Source organism: Barbus barbus, assembly GCF_936440315.1.
Source record: "Barbus barbus genome assembly, chromosome: 8".
NCBI lineage: Eukaryota > Metazoa > Chordata > Actinopteri > Cypriniformes > Cyprinidae > Barbus > Barbus barbus.
The window spans coordinates 3,795,855-3,819,919 of NC_136736.1; the positions used below are offsets into that span (position 1 = coordinate 3,795,855).

Sequence of the window (24,065 nt, forward strand, 5' to 3'; positions counted from 1 at the left end):
TTGTTGCAGGTAATACTCGTTCCCTTCAGATATTAAAAAATAAATAATTAAATAAATAAATAAAACAACTGCCACCTTTTACCACGAGGTGGCGGCATGTGAACAGATTTGACTCGACGCGTGGAGCATGGACTGAATTTGGGTTTAGAACACAATTCACTTTAAAAGGACCTCACTACTCTAACTTACAGATTTCTCTGCGTTTTAGTTTGTATTAAAGTCGCATTTAATGTTAAGTTCGTTGTGCTTTCCTCAAAATCTACTTGTGTTTTTGTTTCAGAAAACATTTCTGAAAAGTTAGCAATGACATTTTAATAACTTTGCCTCTGACTGTGCTGAGAGTCTGAAAAACTGGAAACTCCTGATTCAAGTTCAACAACCACCACATTTGACCTACTTATCTCGTTGTTTTTGAGACTAACTGGTCAAGATTTAGGCCCAATGTATATTACATGCACATTTACCACATAAATGCCTAGAAAGATACAATTTATATTTGTCTACAGAACCACAGATCATTAGATGCTACAAGCTGATCATTTGCTGATCAACCTGCCACTGGGATCTAAAAACCAAATAAAACTATTTTTCCGAGGCTTCTGCACACCTCATTTCTGATTGCTTCTCAAGACGGTTACTGACATTCACATAAACAGATTTATTTTATTTACAGCATAAATCAAATAAAACCTTTAAAAATGATGTCATTTTTCATTTGTTATTGTTTTGTCTTCTAGGAAATATGTAAGTATTTTATGTAACTTCTGAAGTGGAGTACTAAAAAAGATCTTTAAACAAAACAAAGACAATTTCCACCAATCTTCATGTTCAAAAGTTTACACCCCCTGGCTCTTAAAGGGACAGTTCACCCAAAAATGACAAATCTGTCATCATTTACTCACCTTCAAGCTTCTCCAAACCTGCATGAGTTTCTTTCTTCTGTTGAGCACAAAAGAAGATGTTTTGAAGAACATTGGTAACTAAAGAGTTGACAGCAACCATTGACTTCCATATAGGAAAAAATACTATGAAAGTCAAGGGCTACTGACAGCATTTTGGATATCCCAGTATTTTGCCTTGAGCAGCAGTGAATGTTATAAATGAACACAAAATGCATTTATAATTATTTACATTTTGCAGTTAATTCAAGGCTGACTTCAGTTATACATATACATTTACATTTAGTCATTCAGCAAATGCTTTTATCCAAAGTGACTTAGAAATGAGGACAATAGAACCAATCAAAACCAACAAAAGAGCAATAATATGCACGTGCTATGACAAGTCTCAGATAGCCTAATGCAATACACATAGCAAGATTTTTTTTATTTTCCCTATATATATATATATATGAAACCAAGTAGATAGAATAGAAAAAGAATAGAGAAAGCTAGTGTTATAGAGGCCTTTTTTTAAAGAAAACAAGCAGTTAGAAAATGAATAGAGAGTGCAAGTGTTTGAGGTCGTGTTTTAAAAAAATTTTTTTTATTAAAAATATTTTCTTGCAAGAAAATATCCTTTAAATGCATTTGATTTAAATCTAATACAATTTAATTACGAATCAAACTGAATCATCTTCAATTTGACCCAAAAAGCTTTTGAATTAAACCAAAAACCTATGAATTATGAATCAAATCAAGTCTGACCAACCACTGCAAAGTAATACTGCCCCATGTTTTTCGAAATGTCACGCAGTCCTAGAACTAGGCCTGTATGGTATATGGCTTGTTGCTAGTCCAATATGTTCTGCTCCTTAGACCAGCTAGAAACCAGCTTGCAATGCTTAAAGTGGATTTCCAGCATCGCCAGAACACAGACATATATAACCCTGGACCACAAAACCAGTCATAAGTTGCACGGGTATATTTGTAGCAACAGCCAACAATACATTGCATGGGTCAAAATGATAAATTTTACTTTTATGCCAAAAATCATTAGAATATTAATCATGTTCCATGAAGATATTTTGTAATTTTGTAATTAATCCTGTAATTTTTAATTAGTAGTTAAACTATTGGACAACTTTAAAGGCAATTTTCTCAGTATTTAGATTTTTTTGCACCCTCAGATTCCAGATTTTCAAATAGTTCTATATCTGCCTAATATTGTCCTATCTTAATAAACCATACATCAATGAAAAGCTTATTAAAAATGACCATTATGACTGGTTTTGTGGTCACATATGTGTTCTCCTAAACTTTGTTCACAGTAAGTTTTAAAGCCCCGTCTCTTTATTGGGAAATAATAACCCAGACCTACAGGTTAAGGTGAGAGGAGGCACTAGACTAGGTGGCAGGACTTTGGCACAGCCCGTCACACCGGAGATCCCTCGGTCCAAAACCGGCTGCAGTCGTTCCAACGTGACGTCATTGCTTCCGCAACACCCCCCACCCCCCCATCTCCACCTCCAGTGTCGGCGGCTCTCGCCTGCTGCTGACTACACAATCCAACATGGAGTAATGAGAGATGGGGCTCCTCTTCGAGACCAGCGCGCAGTCTTCAGCCACGGCGGGCGACGCGAGGCGAGAAACCGTCGATATAGCCATCGGGATGTTGCATAACGCGAGGATTAACCAGATGCATTGCAAACCGTGACGGGTAAAGTGCAGTGCGCGGAGAAAGAACGAAAATAAGGAACGCCAAGAGACGGATTTGGGGGAAACTCGTTGATGCACTGGACTTTAAAAAAAAAGGCGAGGTGGAAAATCGAGAGGACATGAAGCCCGAACGCTGCGTGCCCGCGGTGGGATATTATTTTTATTGTAGGTGAAACGTGGGGAAACATGACTGAGGAATCGCAACCAGACGAGTGAGTATTCACTTTTTGCGAAAACGACGCATGTGGACGCGAATGGAAATCTCATCCTGTGTCCAAGAATGCGTTCCCGAACTAAACGAGGGGTCGGTCAGATGCAGGGAAATCGTGCATATGCGCTTCTGAGAGAGATGCTGGAGATGTTAATACTAAGAAACAATGCAGTGTCAAAGAGATTTGAGTGCTGGGCCCCTGCTGCAGGGCTCTGGTCTCAAACCGAGAAGGGGGAAGGAGGAGGGGCTCGAGCGGAAACATTTTGTGGAGGGATCCTTTACTGAATACTTTATATCACGTCGACTCTAAAGGCGAATTAGCGCTGCGAGGAAGCAAACAGACGACTGCAAACTTTATAAACACCCAACGCAAGAGCAACGAGCTCGAATGCGCTCCCAGAGCGGCCGTTCTTGGCGTCTTTCTTTGTGGTGGTCTGACATGCTATATCCGCCATTTCTTTTTCGTGAATCGCTCTCATTTGCATACTGTCCTTCATTCATAAAAATACAGACGGGGGCGCGCGCAGCAGAGAGAGCGCCTCGGAGCCGTGCTGATATGGCATATACAGGCCTATATGTGCTTTTAAATGTTGAATTTAATCTGACAGCTTCCTCCATTTGCAAGAAACATACGCGAATATAAACATGCAATGAGTTGCATGATTGTAGCGCACAGTATTGGCAACAGTGGCTTAAATACTTTTTTTCTGGCCACATTCTTCTGCCTAATATAAGCACTCATATCTCACGGTAGTTTGACTCAAAGTCTCTCTAATAGTATTAGTGCCGAGTTAAACTTAGTGAGCTCTTTAGGGGCTTAAAATGAACTTTTGTAACAAACACTAAACCTGTATTAACAAGGTGATGTTTATTTAGTCTGTCTTTTGTGCCGGAATCCGTTCTAGATAAAACGATTATGTGAGTTTTTGTCGTTAATGCTAGTGTAAAGAGAAAAATCCGTTTTAATAATGATTCTGAAGGAGACTGGTGTTGTAACATTTGTTTTTTCAACGTATAGCCTATAACTTGTATTTTTTACAATGCAATACAGTATTTTATAGTAAGCTACTGTAAAATATTGTACTGTATTATAACATGTGGTGAAGAGTGATGTGTTGTTATTACCCCCATTGCCAATTGAAAACACAGATATTTTATATTCTGAGCTTTTAATTAATTATAGTCATATTTACCTGTTCAGGAAACAACTAGTAAAATTTTAACATGTGTGCACGTGTTTGTGAAAGGAAAATAATGTTTTTGATTCGATTAAACACAGTTATCCAACCATCAACTGCCTTTAAAACTTTTAAACGTAATGTTTTTTTATACATTATATATTTATTATGTGTGCATCCATAATAGCGTGATGTATAGTCCAAAACAGGCCACTTGTCGCCATGGGTTGCTTTCTGATCGAGAACTTGTTGCAATCTGACTCGATTTGTAATCTTGTGAAATGCACCGACGTTTTAGGAATGGCTTGTTGTGCAAAAGTTTTTTCATTTTAATTGCTTGAACTCAACTTATGTGTCTCCTCTCCCTGAGATGTAGGCCTATCTCAGGAGCGTAACCCCGAAGCTGGTGAGGAATTTATATTTATGGCACACTCACACCCGTTTAAGTAAATATGTGTGTCACACTGGGATGTAAAGGCCCATATAATAGCCCGAGGTTGAGAAATGTTGACTTTTATCGGCGGAGGGGAGGGCTGTGGGCTGCTCCAAAGTGGGAGGAGGTTTCTGAGAAGGCGCTCCGGGAATGATTGTGAAGGGAAACAATGGTGAGAGGATTAAACAAAGATCCGGCGGAAGTGAAAGAGGTGGGTAACTTCGCTGTCACGCCCCTCGATTGTTTGATTCTCAATGACGTGCCAATAATGAATGGATGACGCTGCACAATTCAGTTCACTGCAAGGAAATCTTTCTCTTTGACTTAATAGGATATCTCTCTTTTTGTGCACGCTAGTCTAAACTGTTATGGCCCCATGTATGTCTTGCACGTTGGAAACATATATCTGGATACTTTAACAACAGTTAAAAAGTTTGAATGCCATTGCATGAGGTTGCAAAGCAGTTGCAAAAACAAATGCTAGACTTTTTATCAGAGCTAACTTTTCTGACCCCAAAACACTAAAGTGCCCAAATGCTTTTTATTTTCTTTTGAATAACTTTTGAAAACAAACTTAAAGAGGGGATAGCATGCACAGTTTCACCCAATCTCATGTTAATCTTGAGTACCTATAGAGTAGTACTGCATCCTTCATATCTCCAAAAAGTCTTTAGTTTTATCATATTTATAAAAGAAAGATACAGCTTTACGATTTTCTCCGAAAAAAGCCGAGCTCCTGGAGGCGCGCCTTGGGCGGAGCTGGGTTCTTCGGGAAGCTGAACAAGGTTCTCGTTCCCTCACAACCAAAAACACACTTCTTCGGAGACATTCTACCTGAGCGGTGCAGCCGAATGAAGTGTGTTGATGCGTTCTAGCTCTGGGCGCGTTCTTGCGGGAGAAATGCCCATATAAGGAGTTCCACCCTCGTTTATGTCAGCAAGAGCCACGATCGCAAAAAACTCTTCGAAACATGTACGAACCCGGAAGTAAGATTTTTGGCTCAGAAATACTCTGTCCAAATTGTTTTTTGAAACTTTGTCCATGCTTAGCATGAGAGTCCAACTCTTTAACAGTGTAAACAACTCTGAATGCATGAAACAGCATTGTACCCCTCTTTAAAGAAATAGTTCACCCCAAAATGAAAATTCTGTCATTTACTCACCATCGAGTTGTCCCAAACCTGTTTGAGTTTCTTTCTTCAGTTGAGGACAAAAAAAAAGATATTTTGAATGATGTTAATGGTAGCCATTGACTTAGTATGGAAAAAAATAATATGGAAGTCAATGGCTACCATCAACTGTTTGGTGCCACACGTTCTTCAAAATATATTCTTTCGTGCTCAACTGAAGAAAGAAACCCTTAAGGGTTTGAAATAACTTGAGGATGATTAAATGACAATTTTTTTGTTTGTTTGTTTGGGTGAACTATCCTTTTAAGATTGTGAAATGTGATGCTTGATTGCATTGAATGTATATTTTTTATGCAGATAGGTGTTTTGTTATCTAATGCAATGGCATTCATGCAGTGTTTAATTGTGACCTTAAGGGGGCCACTGTATCATCATGCCAAACATATTTATCACAAGACCTGGAGTGGAGGACAATTTTCAGACAATTTGTTTTAATTTTTATTATTTGAAAGTGTTGTTTAAGGACATAGGATTGGACATGTATCACTTTTGTGCCATATTTTAAATGAAACCAGTGGCGCCCACTTAATGTATTTTGAGTTCGCTTAAATGAAACTTTCTAAATAGGCTAATGGATGTGTTTGGAATTTGCGTTGTTCTCGCTACTTCCTGTGCGTTATTGCAAATGACCTCTGGGCCATTAAGTCTTGTGTCACGATGCATACCTGCTCTCGCCATCACATAAGTTCCTTTATTCAAAATTAACTGCATAATTCAGGTTCATTGTGACTGAAAATTTAGAGATCAATGTCACTGTTTGGGAATGGCAGGTTTAAAGGATTAAAAAATGAAAATCCTATCATTATTTACTCACCCTCATGTCATTCTGTTGAGTAAATGAGGGCAAGATTTTTGTTTTGGTTGAACTATTCCTTCAAAATGTTGAAGATTTCAGAGTTTTCTGGAAACTCTAGTATGCTGGTTTTTGTTTGACTGTTTTTCACTTGGAATGCGAGTTCCTCAAAAACGTGCTGAGCAAACCAGTGGCTCCCCATTGGAAATGACTGTAGCCTGAAGGTGTGTGTACATGCTCACGTGAACTGGCTGGCGCCCAGACCACAGACCCGGATGCCCTCTCCAGCCTCTGGGCACTGGGGAAGAGCTGTTGGGGAGGGGAGGAATGCGATCTATATTGATCACACCAGCGTGACCTATATGCAGCCCCATTATGGGTCAATAATATCTGAAAGGGGACGAGAGTGACATTGAGGTAAAGTCAGTCCAGATGAACCCTCTGCTGGTTCCTGCATAGTTCTGATGGATTTACGGTAAGGATAAGGATTGATTTCCCAGCCAGCCGCTCGCTGGAAGTGTGAGGGTAGTGAAATGCAGAATGAAGAGACTGCAGCGCTGGAGACGGGAATTAAGTTTTAAAGAGTGGAAGAAGATCGGAATGAAGCGTTTTTCCTTTGTATGTTATTCAGTGTGTGGGAGACAATGGTTGCTATGGCAGCTGCATATGTCATTGCATTGTGTACACTGTCAATTAGCCACTTTCACGTTTACATTTAATCATTTAGCAGATTTCATCTAAAATGACTTGCAAAAAAAAAAAAATTGTACAAGATAAGCTATGATCAAAAATCTTACGCTATGAGCAAGTTGATATCATGGTAAAGTCATACATCACCAAAAAAAAAAGTATGTGTTAATAAATATATACATATATATATATATATATATATATATATATATATATATATATATATATACACACATATACCCCCCCCCCCCCCCTTCTAAAAATCTATCAAAAATAATCCATATATAAGTAATCATATGGCAATTCATATTTTTTGGAAAGTCATGAGTAGTTTTATCTGTTTATGTTGACACAAACATAAAGAGATGGTATATGCAGAAGTCTGAAAGTGATTTTACAGACTCCAGCTAAACCCCAGGCTGAGATAAAGAGGAAATTAACTCATGTTCTTCTTGTTTGCGTTTATTTCTCAACATACATTCATTAGTGATGTGCTTTTTTTACGCAAGTTTGTGTATGTACGGCCTGTGATGTTCTCCATACCTTGATGTTCCTGTTCCTGCCTGAAAATCACTGTGTTCAGTGCTGGAGACGGTTCCTCTAAAAGGAATAATTCACCAAAAAAGAAAATGTATTCACCCTCAGGCCATATAAAATGTAGATTTTTTTTTCTTCATGGGAACAGATTTGGAGAAATGTAGCATTACATCATTTACTCCCCAGTGGATCCTCTGCAGTGAATGGGTGCCGTCAGAATGAGAGTCCAAACAGCTGATAAAAACATCACAATAATCCACTAGTAATCCACACCACTATCAATTATTCTCTTTTAAAGCAAAAAAAGAAACGGATCCATAATTATGCTGTTTTAATTTTAAACCATTGCTTCTGGCTAAACAACGAGTCCAGAATCCTTCATATTGTTTCTCCAGTGAAAATGTCCATCTCCTGTTGTCCTGTTACATCAAAATTCAGACATATTTGTTTAGAGCTATTTAGAACTGCTTTTGTTTGTAACCAGTGCTTGATCTGTGCATATTTCTCTTCTGATTCAGATAAGACTACTTTTTACTAGAGAAAGCAATATTATGGATAGAGCACTTGTATTTTAGCTAGAAACAATGGTTTGAAGTAAAAATGATGATTAATGATAGATTTGTTTCCTACAAACACACAACTTTTCGCTTCATAAGATGTTAATTGATGGACTGGAGTGGTGTGTATTTCTTGTGGATTATTGTGATGTTTTTATCAGTTGTTTGGACTCTCATTATGACGGCACCCATTCACTATGGGTGAGCAAGTGATGTAATGCTAAATTTCTCCAAATCTGTTCTGATGAACAAACATACACATCTACATCTCGGATGGCCTGAAGGTGAGTATATGGTGAACTATTATTTCAAGCAGTTGTATCTCAATGTACATCCCAAAATGCCACGTAGCAAATGACAAAATTTAAAAAAGAGGCTCCATTTCTGAATGCTGTTGTATATCTGTTAGTGTATGTAAATCAATGTGAAATGTTTTGAAGTTGCAATTTATGTGTTTTCTTGATCAAAAATTGTTGACATTTCCATTCTTTATAGATGCTTTTTTTTTTTTATTACCGAAGCAGCTGAGGGAAATTTGAAGGTGATTTGGATTCGGCATTTGTGAAGCAAGTATGTATGAAAGTTGAAGTAGTAAATCAGCTGTTCGGATGTTGACTGGCGAATTCATTCCAGCATCAATACGAGGCAAAGATGAGCCTGTAACCAAGGCCTGTCGATGTGTGTTAAGTTCCCATGCTCTGCTGAAGTCAATATGTAAATTATGCTCTGAGAAATCCTCATCCCAAATTTTGCATTCGTTAAACTGTCATATTTTGCACATGGTTGCACATAAACCAGGTTCAGCATTTTGGATGGCGTTATCATATCTCTGCATAAGTCTTATCACTGTCTTTAAACAACGACCGGAAATCTCATTAGCATAACGAACATCATCCTCTTTCAATAGAAAGCTCATTTGCAATGCAGAGCTGATGTGAGCTCAGGCATCTTCCAGAATGGCTTATGATGTCATCATTATGAGTCAAGCCTGGGTCCAATCAGGCTGCTTAGGTTACTGATATATTAACATAAGCTTTGACATCATTGAACCAAGAAGTGCTGAAGGCTCACTTGAGAACCGCAAAACCGCTTACTGACACTCAAGTCAGCATTTTTGTATTTATAAATATTTATAGATTTGTGTATTTGATATATTTTTTTAAATGCTAATTTGTGGCTATTTTTTTTTTTTTTCAAATGGTTTCAAATGCAAAAACCCAAGAAAACAATTTGTAAATTTCTAAAGATATTTTGTATGAATTCTTTCAAAAAATCTTAATTGTATAATTTAGATATGTACACTTTTAAGGTGTAAGGAAAATGTTATTTATAACATTTATAGTCAATAATTCTGAATTTGTATTGAAAATGAAATGGGGTAACACTTTACCATTAGGTCCCATTAGTTGATGCATTAACTAACGATGAGCAGAACATTTGTTACAATATTTATGTTAATTAATTGAAATAGTGTTCATTGTCAGTTCAAGTTAGCTCAGGTCCATTTAAATGATATTAACAGATACTTTTGATTTTAATAATGTTGTAATTAACAGTGAATAATATTAATAAAGCATTTATTAGTGTATTGTCTCATGTAATACATTCTTTTTGAAGTATTTTTATTGTTTTCACATTAACCAATGCAGTTAACTAATGGAACCTTATTGTAAAGCTTTACCATAAACGGTTTAAAAACATGAATACAAAGAGTAATTTTCTGAAAACTCGCCACATGTGTTTTAAACTAGACGTCTTCTTTTAATCATCTCTGACATTCTTATTTGTCATTGAACCACATCACAAATTCCTTGTGTCTCTCCCTGCAGTGACAGTTACATAGTGCGAGTGAAAGCTGTGGTGATGACGAGGGATGAGTCTAGCGGGGGTTGGCTGGCTCAGGAGGGTGGTGGTCTCAGTCGAGTGGGTGTCTGTAAGGTGGTCCCAGCTGACCTGGAGCTCCTGGGACGGAACGGCTTTCTCATCTTTGGAGAGCGGCTCAAAGACAAGCAGGTTAGAGAGCTGTCGGCGTGTGCGAGTCTCCAAAAATCTGATTCTTCAATCCTAATAAATGTGATTGTGTTGATCAGGTGATCCTCCAGTGCTTTCTGAAGAAGGATCTGGTCTACACTAAAGCCACGCCCACTTTCCATCACTGGCGAGTGGACAACAGGAAGTGTGGCCTGTCGTTCCAGAGCCCGGCTGACGCTCGAGCGTTCGATCGCGGCGTGAGGAAGGCCATCGAGGACCTCACAGAGGGTGAGTGGGTCTGTGAGGAACATGAGAGAGGTTTACTATTTAATGTGTAACAAGTTGACTAAGATTATAACATGAATTTTTTTTTCCCCCTCCAGGCTCCACTACTTCTTCCTCCACGCTGCAGAATGAAGCCGAACTGGGTGATGATGATGTTTTCACGGTGAGTCTCGGCCTAGAGTCTCTATACTGCCCACAAATGGCTTAAAAGGATGATTTAGTATTTATTTTCTGTAGCTGTAATTTCAGTATTTTCTTGAATATACCCCACTTTGACAATCCTTGCACAGATTGTTTTAATATGACACATGTCATCCTTTTGTGCATATTTTGGAGTGATGATCAAATTGTTTAAGTGATTTGTTTAAACAGTTTGAACTGATTCATAGAAATGAATAAACAGGTTTTACGACACTTCAGGCATTGATATCAGCAGAAAAATCATTGTGAATATATCATGAATATTCAGCATATTAACAGCGTGTTATTATAATCTTTTTTCTATTCATTTATATTATTAATGGGTCAGTTGCCAGTATTGTTCTGTTAGCTGGTTTTGTCAAGTGTGTGTGTGTGTGGGCTATGCTCAGGAAGTGACCTTTGCTCCCTTTCGTCTTCCTATTGCTCCTAACTCAACACAACAATGCCACGCCAAAGCCTTTAGAGACAAGAGTCCGTTTATCACATGCATGCAATTCAGAAAGTCACGATTATACAGAGTTAAGAAACATAAATGTGTGTTATGCTTGGTTGGACTTCAGGCTTTAGGTGTTCAGCGATCAGCATTTGCCATGGTCTCTCAGCAGTGGTGTTCCTCTAATCGCTAACTTTAGACGTTTATGATTCACAGCTATTCATACAAGCCCAGCCAGACACTGATTATTACTAATAAGAGTAGTCAGTCGCTCCTAAGTTTAGAGAGGGAGAGATGGGATGTGTGCGGTAGGTTTAGAATGGGCAGCAGCTGTTGGATGTCTAATTCCCTCTGAGGTAAAGTCTAAAGTGATAATTAGCACAGCCACAAATACATTTCCATCCAGACATTACACACACATAACTCTGCATGTACTTAGTATGCATGTAGTATGCATTCACACTTCCACACTCAAGACACTTTCATCTATCTATCTATCTATCTATCTATCTATCTATCTATCTATCTATCTATCTATCTATCTATCTATCTATCTATCTATCTATCTATCTATCTATCTATCTATCTATCTATCTATCTATCTATCTATCTATCATCTAATACTACAGTAAAAATGGTTAGTGTTCATTTAAAATCTTATGTTGAAAATTATGATATTTGTATATTATAATTAACTGTATTATAATTAACAAATGCAAAAAGAAATAAATAACATATTTATAAATGAATGGTATAAATCTTATCATTTATATTTGAATACATCACATATATTTTCTTTTATTTATTATTGTTGTTTTTGAAAATAATAATATAGATGTTTTGTTATGTATAAATCACTTTATTTTTATGGTGAATAAAATGACTCGTGTATATTTACAGTAAAATGTTGTACATATTGTGCAAGTAAAATGAACATTTAAAGTAAAAAATGTTTTTAAATAGATGTACTTTAATGTTAAAATATTTTTGTTTGGTTGTTTTTGTAAAAACCTTTTAATTTCTGGTTGAAAACATAAAATTATATTCCCAGAAGTCCAAAAAGTTGCATTTGCTTCTATTTTATTTAAATGGTCATTTCTTCTCATTTTCCTATGTTGTGCATATTTGGGTGTTTTGGTAACTTTTTGTTGTGTAGTTATTGTTTACTGCATTATTTAGTGTGTGTGTGTTTCACATGTGTCACCCTAATGCTGCAGCTGCCAGATTTGTGCTGTAAATTTAACAAACTGGTTGTACAGTGTAGGGTAGATTTCAGTCTTTGCAGAAGAAAGAAGCCAGATGACTTAAGAGAGACGAGCTGTGTTTGTAATCATCTCGAGGTTTCTCTCTTTCTCACACACACACATTCTTGAGTTATTGATGGCTGTGTGGCTCTCTGTCAACTCTTAAAGCAGATGCTCACACACACACACACACACACACTGCTGGCTCTCGTTCAGGCTCCAGGCTTCAGGAAGAGCCACAGGAAGGAGACAGTGTGGATTTCAGGGGTTGAAGGTCAGAGATAATAGTGCTGATGATAGTACTCAAGCACTTCATTTACACAAACCTCGCGCACCCGTCCACAGGGTCAAAGGTCAAGCAGAATGACCTGTGCTGTGTTACGTGTGAAATGCTTTTATACATATCCATTTCTGTTTTTATGCAAACACTTTCTGCTTTTTTTCTGACATGGTGAATGTTAAATGTGAAGTGATGATTCGATGCATTTCAATGTTCTATTTTTCTGCTGAATCCAAGTTATAATTAATCTTATATCATGGTAACGTTATAAATCTCAACAAGGCTATTTTTGGTGGAAATTCAGCGAAAAATATAACTCCGTGACCCTTGTTCAAGGGCGGGGAGCCGTTTGGTTTGTGCCACCATGATCCTGCCAACATGCTCAAATTGGGAAACAATTTCTATTCTTGCTCTCTCTGTCTGTCCGTCAGAATGCCACAGACAGCTCGTCTAACTCCTCTCACAAGAGAGAGCCGTCCATGCAGACGCTCGCACCAATCAGCTTCTCCGAGCCCCACCACTGCATTCTGGGACATCTCTACGACCAACACAGACACTCTGACCGCTTCTACCTGGAACAGGTGAGTTTGTATGAATAATTTGTTTGTGCAAAATTGACTAAAGTTATTATGTCATCACAATAATACTGTTTTAGTGTACTTTGACTCCTTACTTGCAGTATATTATTTAGACACTAGGAGCAATATGTTGTTTCAATTTAAATATAAATAATTCAAAAGAATTATATTAAGTATATTAGTTGTAGTTGTAGTGCTGTTAAAATACCAATAACAACAACATCAGTAATAAGAGTTATTGCTGATTATGTTATTAATTGTAGTTATAAGTGTAAGTAAAAAGTTGGTATTAGGGGTGTAATATATATATATATATATATATATATATATATATATATATATATATATATATATTTACTAGGGGTACACAGATGTCACAGTTCGGTACGTACCTGGGTTCGGGGGTCACGGTTCGATACGATTTCGGTACAACAGGAAAAAAACAACAAATCTACTATACAAATGAGTTTTTTCCACCTAGATGTGAAAAAACTAAATATATTAAATTATAATGTATATATATATATATATATATATATATATATATATATATAATTTAATATAATATTTAGTAGTTTATTAATATATAATATTAATATAATATTTAGTATGTAGACTATATATATAGTGTGTGTGTGTGTGTGTGTGTGTGTGTGTGTGTGTGTATATATATATATCCATCTTGTGGGAAGTCGTGGCCTAATGGTTAGAGTCGGACTCGTAATCGAAAGGTTGCGGGTTCGAGTCCCCGGCCGGCAGGGATTGTAGGTGGGGGGAGTGAATGTCCAGCGCTCTCTCCACCCTCAATACCACGACTGAGGTGCCCTTGAGCAAGGCACCGAACCCCCAATTGCTCCCCGGGCGCTGCAGCATAAATGGCTGCCCACTGCTCCGGGTGTGTGTTCACGGTGTGTGTGTGTGTGTGTGCGTGCATTTGTTCACTACTCACTGCTGTGTGTGTGCACTTGGATGGGTTAAACGCAGAGCACCAATTTCGAGTATGGGTCACCATACTTGACAATACGTCACGACTTTAAATATACACACACACAAGGAATAAATGGGTAAACATTACTTAATTTTGTCACAAAAGTCATCACACAGTTAAACTTGAGAACCGTTGTATTAGTGTGAGATTATGCTGATTGTTTATCATAACATATTCAGATATGTGTTCGAGATCATCTGCTACCTTTTTCACATATTTCTCTCTGGATGTCTATCCATCTTATGTTTAACTCTTTCTTTCTGCCGTACAGACGGTGCCCATGTTCCCGTGTTCCCGTCACGTAAGGTTTCACGAGGAGGAGGAGGAGATCGTCCGAATTAACCCGCGCGAGCGCTCTTGGTTAACGGGCTACGAGGACTATCGCCACGCCACCACAGCGACGCGGGCCAAACCTCTGCGGCCGGATGCCACGGACGCTTACGTTCACCTCGCTAAGAGCGAACCTCCCAAACACGACTACACTTACTCGTACCCACTCAGTGGGGACGGACACACTCCCCGTGACGGCAAAACGGGCATCGGTGGCGGCGTGGTCACCGGTCAGCCGCGGCCGCTCACTGCCAAATGGCTGCCGCGGCGCGTGGAGGACAGCAGAGAGCGCTTACGGTGTGTGTACTGCCAAAACATGTTCAGTCCGGCCGAAAACGGACGCGGGCACTGCCAGGAAGCTCCGGACCCCGTGCAGACATGCATTCGCCGGGTGAGCTTCATGTGGTGTGCGGACAGCCTGCTCTACCATTGCATGTCGGACCCCGAGGGCGACTATTCAGACCCCTGCTCCTGCGACGCCAGCGAAGAGCGCTTCTGCCTGCGTTGGCTGGCGCTCTTGGGACTGTCGCTGCTAGCGCCCTGCATGTGCTGCTACGCGCCGCTGCGAGCGTGTTACCACTGCGGCGTCGCGTGCCACTGCTGCGGCGGCAAGCACAAGGCCTCAGGGTGAGCGGGAAAACGCGAGCACACCTGCAGCTGGGAAAAACTACAAACGAAAAGTGGAAGAACGAACTTATGGCTGCATTTGTGTTTCGCTTTGTTTTTTCCTTCCCGCTGAGTTTCGGAGGGTTGGTCCATTTTTGTTTTGTTTTTTTCAATTTAATTGTACTGGACAGCTGTCCTGGTTTGTATTTTTCTTTGTTTTTAAAAGAGTAACCCTCAGCTTCCATTTAAAAGACTACACACTATAAATATTCATTTATATATGAAAAGTATATATAAATATATGTAGATATAAATATATAAATCCAGGTACTTTATATTTTTATGCTCATGTGCTTTGAAGGTTTGAGTTGTAATCTTCCTTCTGTCTCGTCTGTGTTTTAATATGTTCGTTTGATTTGATTTTACTCTCCCGTCAGCCTTTCGTTATGTCTCTCCAGTCAGAGGCATCTCTTCTACTGTGATCCACTTCGTCTAGACAAACACAGAGGAATCCAAAATAGCTGACCTGTAGGATGGTATATCTTGTGTGTATGTGTGTGTGTGTGTGTGTGTGTGTGTGTGTGTGTGAGGTCAGAATAGATGTGGGAAATTACATTTAGCCAAATTGCCCATATTAATTTGCTGTATGGAAGATGGCAAACACATTGCTGCCCAAATGTAAAGTACGTGTGTGGGTGAATGTCATGTACAGGTCATATTTTACCCCAAAATCAAAAGAAAACAGGCTTTATTTTGCCTATTTTAGGAGCTTTTAGCATTGTGGCATGACAGTTATTTCCCATCCAAAGTGTCATTACCAATAGATTTTTATTACAAGAAAAAGAGTACAGCAAATATTACTATTATTTATAAATACTTGAGCATTTTTTCATATTCCAGTTGAGTAAGTTGTTGCACTGCTGTAATAAATGAACGTGCTTGATTGTCAAGAAAATAAAATCACAATGCAAATACCTAAAAATGCAAAATTTTGCGGTTGATTTTGGGGTGCGATATGAGCCGAACATGTTCTTAAAGGATTTTGTGAGATGTATGTGCCTGTTATCGATGTTTTGAAATGAAAACCAGCCTCAAAATCGATGCACCCCTCCTACAGGACGAAAAACAAGATGTCTTTTTTCTCTGCCTTTGTCTTAAGCACAACACAAACTAGTACAACTAACAAACAAGAAAAACAACCATCTGAACACTGTGCAAGTTGTTGTGAAATATATTTCCAATTGCTGGCCTATCAGCGTCATCCTTCAAAACAGCATCCAGCCAATCAGTGGACTGTGACAGCGTGCTCCTATTTGTCAGCTGATGTCCTATTTGTCTCTCTTTCTGGTGTCTATCCTCGATCTTCTTCTGAAAAGCTTTTGCAGTAGTACTATCTGACGCGTGACTAAAGAGGAGCAGTTTTATTTTTTTATTGGTGTCCTGGAGAGAGTTCTCTGTCTGTCTGATGCTCCTGAACATACTGAGATTAAAAGAAAGTGCCTGAATCAGCCAGTGCGTCTCACGCCTTCTGTCCATTTCCAAATGTTACACTCAAGCTCTCGTGACATCTTTTACTCACATTTGGGACCAGGATGTTTCTATTACAAAAGAAACACGTCAGATACTGTTGAATCTCCTCCATGTTAGTCTGCTATTTTCCTCTAACTGCAAAATGCTACGCAAGTCAAGATCATTTGTTGTTGAGCGCAACAGTAGGGTTTCAGAAGTAAAAATCATATTAATTTTCTCCATATTCATATTTAGTAACAACATAAATGTTTTGTTAAATGTTGGTACAATGTCAGAAATTTCAAATGTATTTAAAAACTATTCCCAACACTCAAACTATTTATATATTTGTATATATCTGAATATTTTGTAACAAATATATCAATAAAATATATTGAATATAAATATTTTTTCGTATATATATTATATATATATTTTTCACATTTTATAATGATATTTTCTATATCTCTATATATGTATTCGCACACATATGCACATCAATGTTTTTTGAGCATCAAGAGGATACTATTATTATTTTGAATCAGTTTATATTTTTGTATTTTCCATTTTAATTTTAACGTTTTAGTACTTTTGTCTATAGTTTTTATCCATCTTTGTTTCTGTTTTAGTTATTTTAGTACATTAGGTTAAACTAAATTCAAATGAGAAAAGTTTTATTTTATTTTAAGTAACATTTTCATTATAAAATAATATATATATATTTTTTTATTTATTTATTATTTTAATTTTAGTTTCAGTTTTAGTTAACTAAAATGACCCTGATGCACATACACATATGTATTATGAATTTGATTTAAATTTAATATTTTATTGTTGGGAATGATTTATACAATTCACAATGCTCTATGGGAAGAGCAGTTTGTTTCCTCATAATGTTCAATACATTTGTCTTTTTTCCAACAATTCTGCATCAAATCAAAATTTGTAATGTCTTGTTCATTTGCTACTTTAAAAGTCTTTTCTTTTAAATGCCTATGGAGAAAACGAATGTGAAAAATACTTCCACAACCAAAGCATTTAAAACAAAAAGTGATTGGCATGCTCACCATTACCACATATACATTACCATATACCATATATTTTATATCAGCATCAAAACCATTCAGATTGGGTATATATTTTTTTTGTGTTGCACACTTTCAATGAGGACAACTTCTCTGGTTTAGGTGGAAATAAAAGCCAAGAGACTAGAAAACAATGATAGATGAATGGTAGTAAGTCACACAGATGTTTGACTGTTCAATATTATGGGAAAGCATGTGGCCACTGTCCAATGAGAAACAGTGCATGAATTACACGTGACAGTGTTTGTGTTTGTGCAGAAAGCCGGGCACGTGCTGGCATGACGGCATGTCCCATAGCCCAGCTCTATTACTCTCAACTGCATCTATGTCCCATAGCCCAGCTCTATTACTCTCAACTGCATCCATGTCCCATAGCCCAGCTCTATTACTCTCAACTGCATCTATGTCCCATAGCCCAGCTCTATTACTCTCAACTGCATCTATGTCCCATAGCCCAGCTCTATTACTCTCAACTGCATCTATGTCCCATAGCCCAGCTCTATTACTCTCAACTGCATCTATGTCCCATAGCCCAGCTCTATTACTCTCAACTGCATCTTCCTCTGCATTACCCAACAGAATGTGCAACCATTGTAATGCCAAGTCAAAAACATCTTAATCGTGAGCTCCCGAATGAGTGAATAACAGCTTGAGTGGGACAGATGGGGAGAGGGAGGGGGTCCCAAAGGCCTTGTCCAGCTTTGGAACTGTAACTACAAATAGCATCAAATTCCAACATGTGCAGACATTTAGACCACGCTGGACTCAACAGGAGTCCTTCTTTGTCCTCTTCCCACTGTTAACGCTGAGGAATCAGGTAACAGCACACTAATGCATATACCACAGCAAGGATGACCAAAACGCCTCACAACATGACGAAATCTGGTTTTGTCATTTCGTCTGCTCACGGATTTGTTGGTTATAATGGGAGCATGCTAGTTTTGTCATTCGGCTTTTGTCTCGTCATTCTGCAGCTGAGTATTATAGGAGTGTACTAGTTTTGTCATTTCATCTGCTGATAGTTTGGATGAGAGCGTATAAGTTTTGTTCTGTTTTTGTTGTTTTGTTTCATCCATTGACATCTTTTCTTAATGGGACATTCTGATCTGTATCTGTTTGGTTTTTGTTCATTAAAACTCAAGCATTTAGTTTTTCATTTTGTGAGCTTTGTTTATAATGTCAGCATACGAATTATATCATATGCTGATTATAACAAAAGTTCTAGTTTTGTCTATTTGAGTAGTTTTGTCTACTGACAGTTTTGTTTATTAATCATTTCTGTTCTAATTTTAGTTTGTTTTAGTAAATTTGTCATGTGCTATCTTTTTCACTTGATTTTTAAAAAACTATTTCTATTTAGCTTTAATTCATTTTTATTTCATTTTAATTTTACTTTAACCTAAACTTATTTTATTTCAGTTGGTTAAGGCAACATTTCTAATTTAGTAAGTTTTTTTATTTAATATTTATATTTTTTCAGCTTTATTTCAATTAACAAAATTTCGAATTTCAGTTAAAAACACTTGTTCTCAACTCAAACATATTCATCTGAATATTAGCATAGTAGTTTGACGATTATAACGATTCTATTGTAATCATTTTGTCTGCTGAAAATGTTAATTTTAACACTGGTTCTAACTCGAGCGTACTAGTTTTGTTGCTTCATCTGCTGACATCTTTGTCGAATATAATGCTCCATTTGAATATAAACATTTTATCTGCTGATAATAAGCAATAATGATAATTTGTCGATAATAAGGATGTACTAGTTTTGTCATTTTACCACTGACATCTTTGTTGACTTTCTAGTTTTGTCTACTTTGTTGATTCTAAGGAACTAGTTTTTCTATTTTAGTTTGGTCATTTCAATCACTGACAACTTCATTGATTATACACTGTAGATGTGTAATGTCGGAATGAAGAATAGGGTGTTAATCGTTTGCCACTCAGCAGGCATATTTAACCTTATAACACTCATTTGTATGCATTAGTGTCAGATTGGTCCATCTTCCTGATTGCATGCAGCTGAACCCCGTCACCCCAACCTTACTCCCATACTGCAGGAGGCGCCATGATGACGCTGCCCTCATCTCATTCAGGACCCTGTCATGCACGGATTTGCAAATGAGTGTTTGTGCAATGCGACTTCCTTCCAGTTGGGAACACAGAGATACACACACCAGGATGTTATTGTGCGTGACACACAACTAAGAGTTTGAAGCATGTGTGTGAGAAAGATGAAGGTCAACAAAGATTAAATGGACATCGATATCAACACTGTAGCTTTACACAAAAGAACAAGGAAGAGGGAGGAAATAGAGATGTTCAGAGAGAGAGAGAGAGGGGAGTGAAGGAGCCGCCTGTGTCTCCAGAGGAGTCTTCCCACACTGAGCAGGGACCTCTGCATGTGTGTGTGTTTGCCGGAAAAGAGAGGGCCGGGCCAGCATTGTCTCTTTCCCCGTGTACACCCTTGTTTGTTTACTTTCAGCAGTAGTTATCTGGCAACCTGTCTGCAGGGCCGGAGAGGTCACAGTAACGAATTTACTGCATTAATCCGAGGTCAGCTGGAAGCCTTTTGGACCACGCACGTCTCTGTGGAGAGATATAGCACTTCAAATCCGGTTAAAGTGCATTTTAAGAGTCCAAGTCTGGAGTTTTTGGTAGTGTCTGGATCCTTGAGACTAAAGTATTGAGATAGACACAGTAAAAAATGTCTCAATAGAGCCATGGGAGCAGTTTTGTATGAGCAGACAGCGTGATGGGAAACAGACCCGGATCTGGAGCGGGAAGGAAGCGGATGAACACATTGCATGTTACGTTTACACTCCTAACCCTCTGGTGTTGTTCAGTCATTTTAGGGAAAAAAATGCATTTTGAATTTTTACCATTTTTTATTTCATTAGAATAGAGTGCATTAGTGCCCGCCCCCTTTTTCAGTGGCGCTGATTCCGGAAGTATTTCTTTCACTCATTCTTCCCAAAGGGATTTATGAAAAGTCTTCGTTAAAGTGCTATAAGCCATGAGCCAAGCCAACCAGATACGAGGTGATTCACAACAGTACAAACTTTTTGAAAATCCAACATAAAGGCAAAAATAAAGTAAAAAAGTAAAGTCGTGACGTATTGTCAAGTATGGTGACCCATACTCGAAATTGGTGCTCTGCGTTTAACCCATCCAAGTGCACACACACAGCAGTGAGTAGTGAACAAATGCACACACACACACACACACACACACACCGTGAACACACACCCGGAGCAGTGGGCAGCCATGTTGCGGCGCCCGGGGAGCAGTTGGGGGTTCGGTGCCTTGCTCAAGGGCACCTCAGTCGTGGTATTGAGGGTGGAGAGAGCGCTGGACATTCACTCCCCCCACCTACAATTCCTGCCGGCCGGAGACTCGAACCCGCAACCTTTGGATTACAAGTCCGACTCTCTAACCATTAGGCCACGACTTCCCCCGTGAAATACAAGACTGGGCTTTAATACGGGGGCAGTCGTGGCCTAATGGATAGAGAGTTGGACTTGTAACCCGAAGGTGGTGGGTTCGAGTCGCAGGTCCAGCAGGGTTTGTAGGTGGGGGAGTGAATAACCAACACTCTCTCCACCCTCAATACCACGACTGTGGTGAGACCCTTGAGCAAGGCACCGAACCCCCAACTGCTCCCCGGGCACCGCAGCATAAATGGCTGCCCACTGCTCCAAGTGTATGTTCACTACTGTTAAATGCAGAGCATTTGAATATGGGTCACCATACTTGGCCACACACCACTTCCCCTCTTCCCCCTTTAATAAGGGAAAGAACTACAATCCCATGAAGCACTGCAAATGATATAATTGAATTAAAAACGATATAAAACAATCTTTTGAGTGATGAGTGGACTCTAATGTAAATGCTTTTGATTAGCCATTAACGGATATGGCTGTGATTGGCTACACTTCACAAATTATTATTTATTTTACTTTGAAATTATTAACCTATACTTTTTGTCATAAGTACTACTTTTTATCTCAGAATTTTGACTTTTGTGTGACTTAAGGTTAATGGATTATTGGATAAAATTAATAATGGATCAAATCAAGTCCCACCCTACACGTTTCATTCCACATAAAAACTGCCACATTGTGAAAGCAAAGGGAGTTTACAGAGGCTTTCAGCTGACGTTGACAGCTTTCTTTTTGTCTGGATGTAAGAGAGAAAGATGAACTTATTTTAATGCTGCAACATAGTCCTCCAAACTCAATCCCAGCATGCCCTTGTGCTGACTGCCCTAGAAAATAACTCTGAAAACTGCTAGAAAAGATCATTTGCACCAGATCTCTGCTCTCACAGTCCGGCTGCATAATGATATTGATAGTAAACATGTCTGTGGTTCATTTCATACACCAATGAATCGGCTTGTTGTGCACTGGATATGGCATGCGGTGTTCAACTGAACAGAATAACTATTCTCTTCCCCAGAGGGCAGTGCAGTCATGTGTACAGTGCAGATTGGAATTATGGGATATACATTATGTGAATAACACTGTTTTCTACAGTCTGTAGTACCATGTTACTTGTCATTAAGCAGATCCCATTGACAACAAATCTTGTTCAATCCATCTTCAAATGTGACGGAGGGGACGATTTTTAGCAAATATTTTGATCTGTTCCACACACAAAGATATTGTATGACTTAAGATATGGGATATAGTGCAGAAGCCATATTGACTACTTTTATGGTACGCTTTTGGTGGTTTTGTCTTTCCACATGCGATTAAATGATGACAAAATGTTCATATTTGGGGGAACTTTTTCATAGCCACCAGAAATTAGAACAAAATCTGCATTTCTGTGTCATTTATGCAAATATATTATTACTGCTCTCAGTATGATAAACTAGTGTGTAATGTAACATACAGCGAGAGTCGCTGTGTGCAGAGCAGCCTGGCCTTAATTTAAACAGGCCCCACTGAGTCTGACAGCCCCCCTGTTTACATGAATAAAATCGGAAACAAATGTGAACACAATCACCCCCTCCTCCACACACACACACACACACACACACACACACAGCTCTGTATTACTGTGCAGGATGACTGCATCTCCAAGAACCTGATGGTCTTCTTGTGAAAGGATGGGAACATAAAGAGAAAAAACACACAAAGTAATTATTGCACACAAACTAATGTTGCAAACACTAAAAATATTCCCTACTAAAGCTATATATTGTCTATTCATCTACCCCAGCCCAGACCCAAGAGACAGAGAGAGACTCACTGTTTTACGGCCAATTGTCCTTTTGTGAATCTCACTAAAATCCCAGCGTCAAAATTAAAAGCATTAAGAAATTAGATCATGTTTTTTTTGCATTGCGTCATTACCTTCTTGACAATTACACACATTCATCTCCTAAACTCTCATTACCGTAACACATTTGGACATTTTGTCATTCCTATTATTCTACAAGATGCTGATTCTTATTAGATTCTCATTACTGTCATTTTCTTTTGTGTATTACAGTTTAAATACTGTAATTTATTTATTTTTTAACATTTAAATCAGCATAAAACAGTACAAAATGCACCATATATTTAATACTACACAATAATAATAATAAAAAATAACATTAAGGTAACGACAATAACATATTTGAAATTGATTTATTTTTAGCATTTCATAAATGATAGTTTGTTAAATTTAATTTGACGTAATGGTAATAAAGAGAGGTATTTTTCTGTATTATGGTAATGAGAAATGAATATTTTTAGGATTACGGTAATGAGGTTTTAGGAAAAGAGCTAATATGTCATGAAAAGGAAAGCACATATGCATTCAATGTTAATATTCAGGGATAATGTAGTCAACCAATCATTATGGCAAAACGTTAATTATTTTGATGTAACTGGATGACCATATATTCTTATGACTACTTAGACAAAAAAACTCAAGGGAATTAATTATTTGAGGTTGTTTGCATGAATTATTTAACCATTTTGTGACATAATTAGTGTGGGTTTGTGTACTCTATATATAAATACATGTGTGTGTATACACATGCATACATACGTAAACACACACACACAGACAGATAGATAATGCATGTTTGTTAACTTGCATAAATTTGGATATTAGCATGAATAAATAATGAGTATGTGTGTCTGAAGCTAGTACTGTAACTTACAGCTCTAAGAGATGAACAGAAAGAAAAGACACTGCTTGTGTACAGCACATCTCCATGGTAACAGAGATGGGCAGCAATTCCTTGTGTGCTTCCATAGTTACATGCCACATATAAAGAAAAACAACCGTTTCTCTGTGTAACGCACACACACACACACACACACACACACAAAGCAGCACTGGCTGCTTAAAAGACTCACTTTAGCAG

General features: G+C 38.1%; 1 protein-coding gene across 1 annotated transcript; it reads left to right on the forward strand.

The window, feature by feature from the left end:
* The first annotated feature begins 2,441 nt into the window (after positions 1–2,441).
* Positions 2,442–15,356, forward strand: LOC306873500 (sprouty-related, EVH1 domain-containing protein 2-like). The gene is made up of 6 exons (XM_079422833.1): positions 2,442–2,809; positions 10,015–10,198; positions 10,276–10,444; positions 10,540–10,604; positions 13,031–13,180; positions 14,437–15,356. The coding sequence occupies exons 1-6, from the start codon at positions 2,784–2,786 to the stop codon at positions 15,124–15,126; spliced, it is 1,284 nt and encodes a 427-aa protein (XP_079278959.1). The 5' UTR covers positions 2,442–2,783; the 3' UTR covers positions 15,127–15,356.
* Positions 15,357–24,065: the final 8,709 nt, after the last annotated feature.

Excerpts from the sequence above, each read along its gene's own strand:
- LOC306873500 (XM_079422833.1), top strand. The coding sequence starts at position 2,784 with ATGACTGAGGAATCGCAACCAGACGA. Across the intron at positions 10,605-13,030 it reads GTGATGATGATGTTTTCACG|AATGCCACAGACAGCTCGTC; the intron begins GTGAGTCTCGGC and ends TCTGTCCGTCAG. Across the intron at positions 13,181-14,436 it reads ACCGCTTCTACCTGGAACAG|ACGGTGCCCATGTTCCCGTG; the intron begins GTGAGTTTGTAT and ends TCTGCCGTACAG.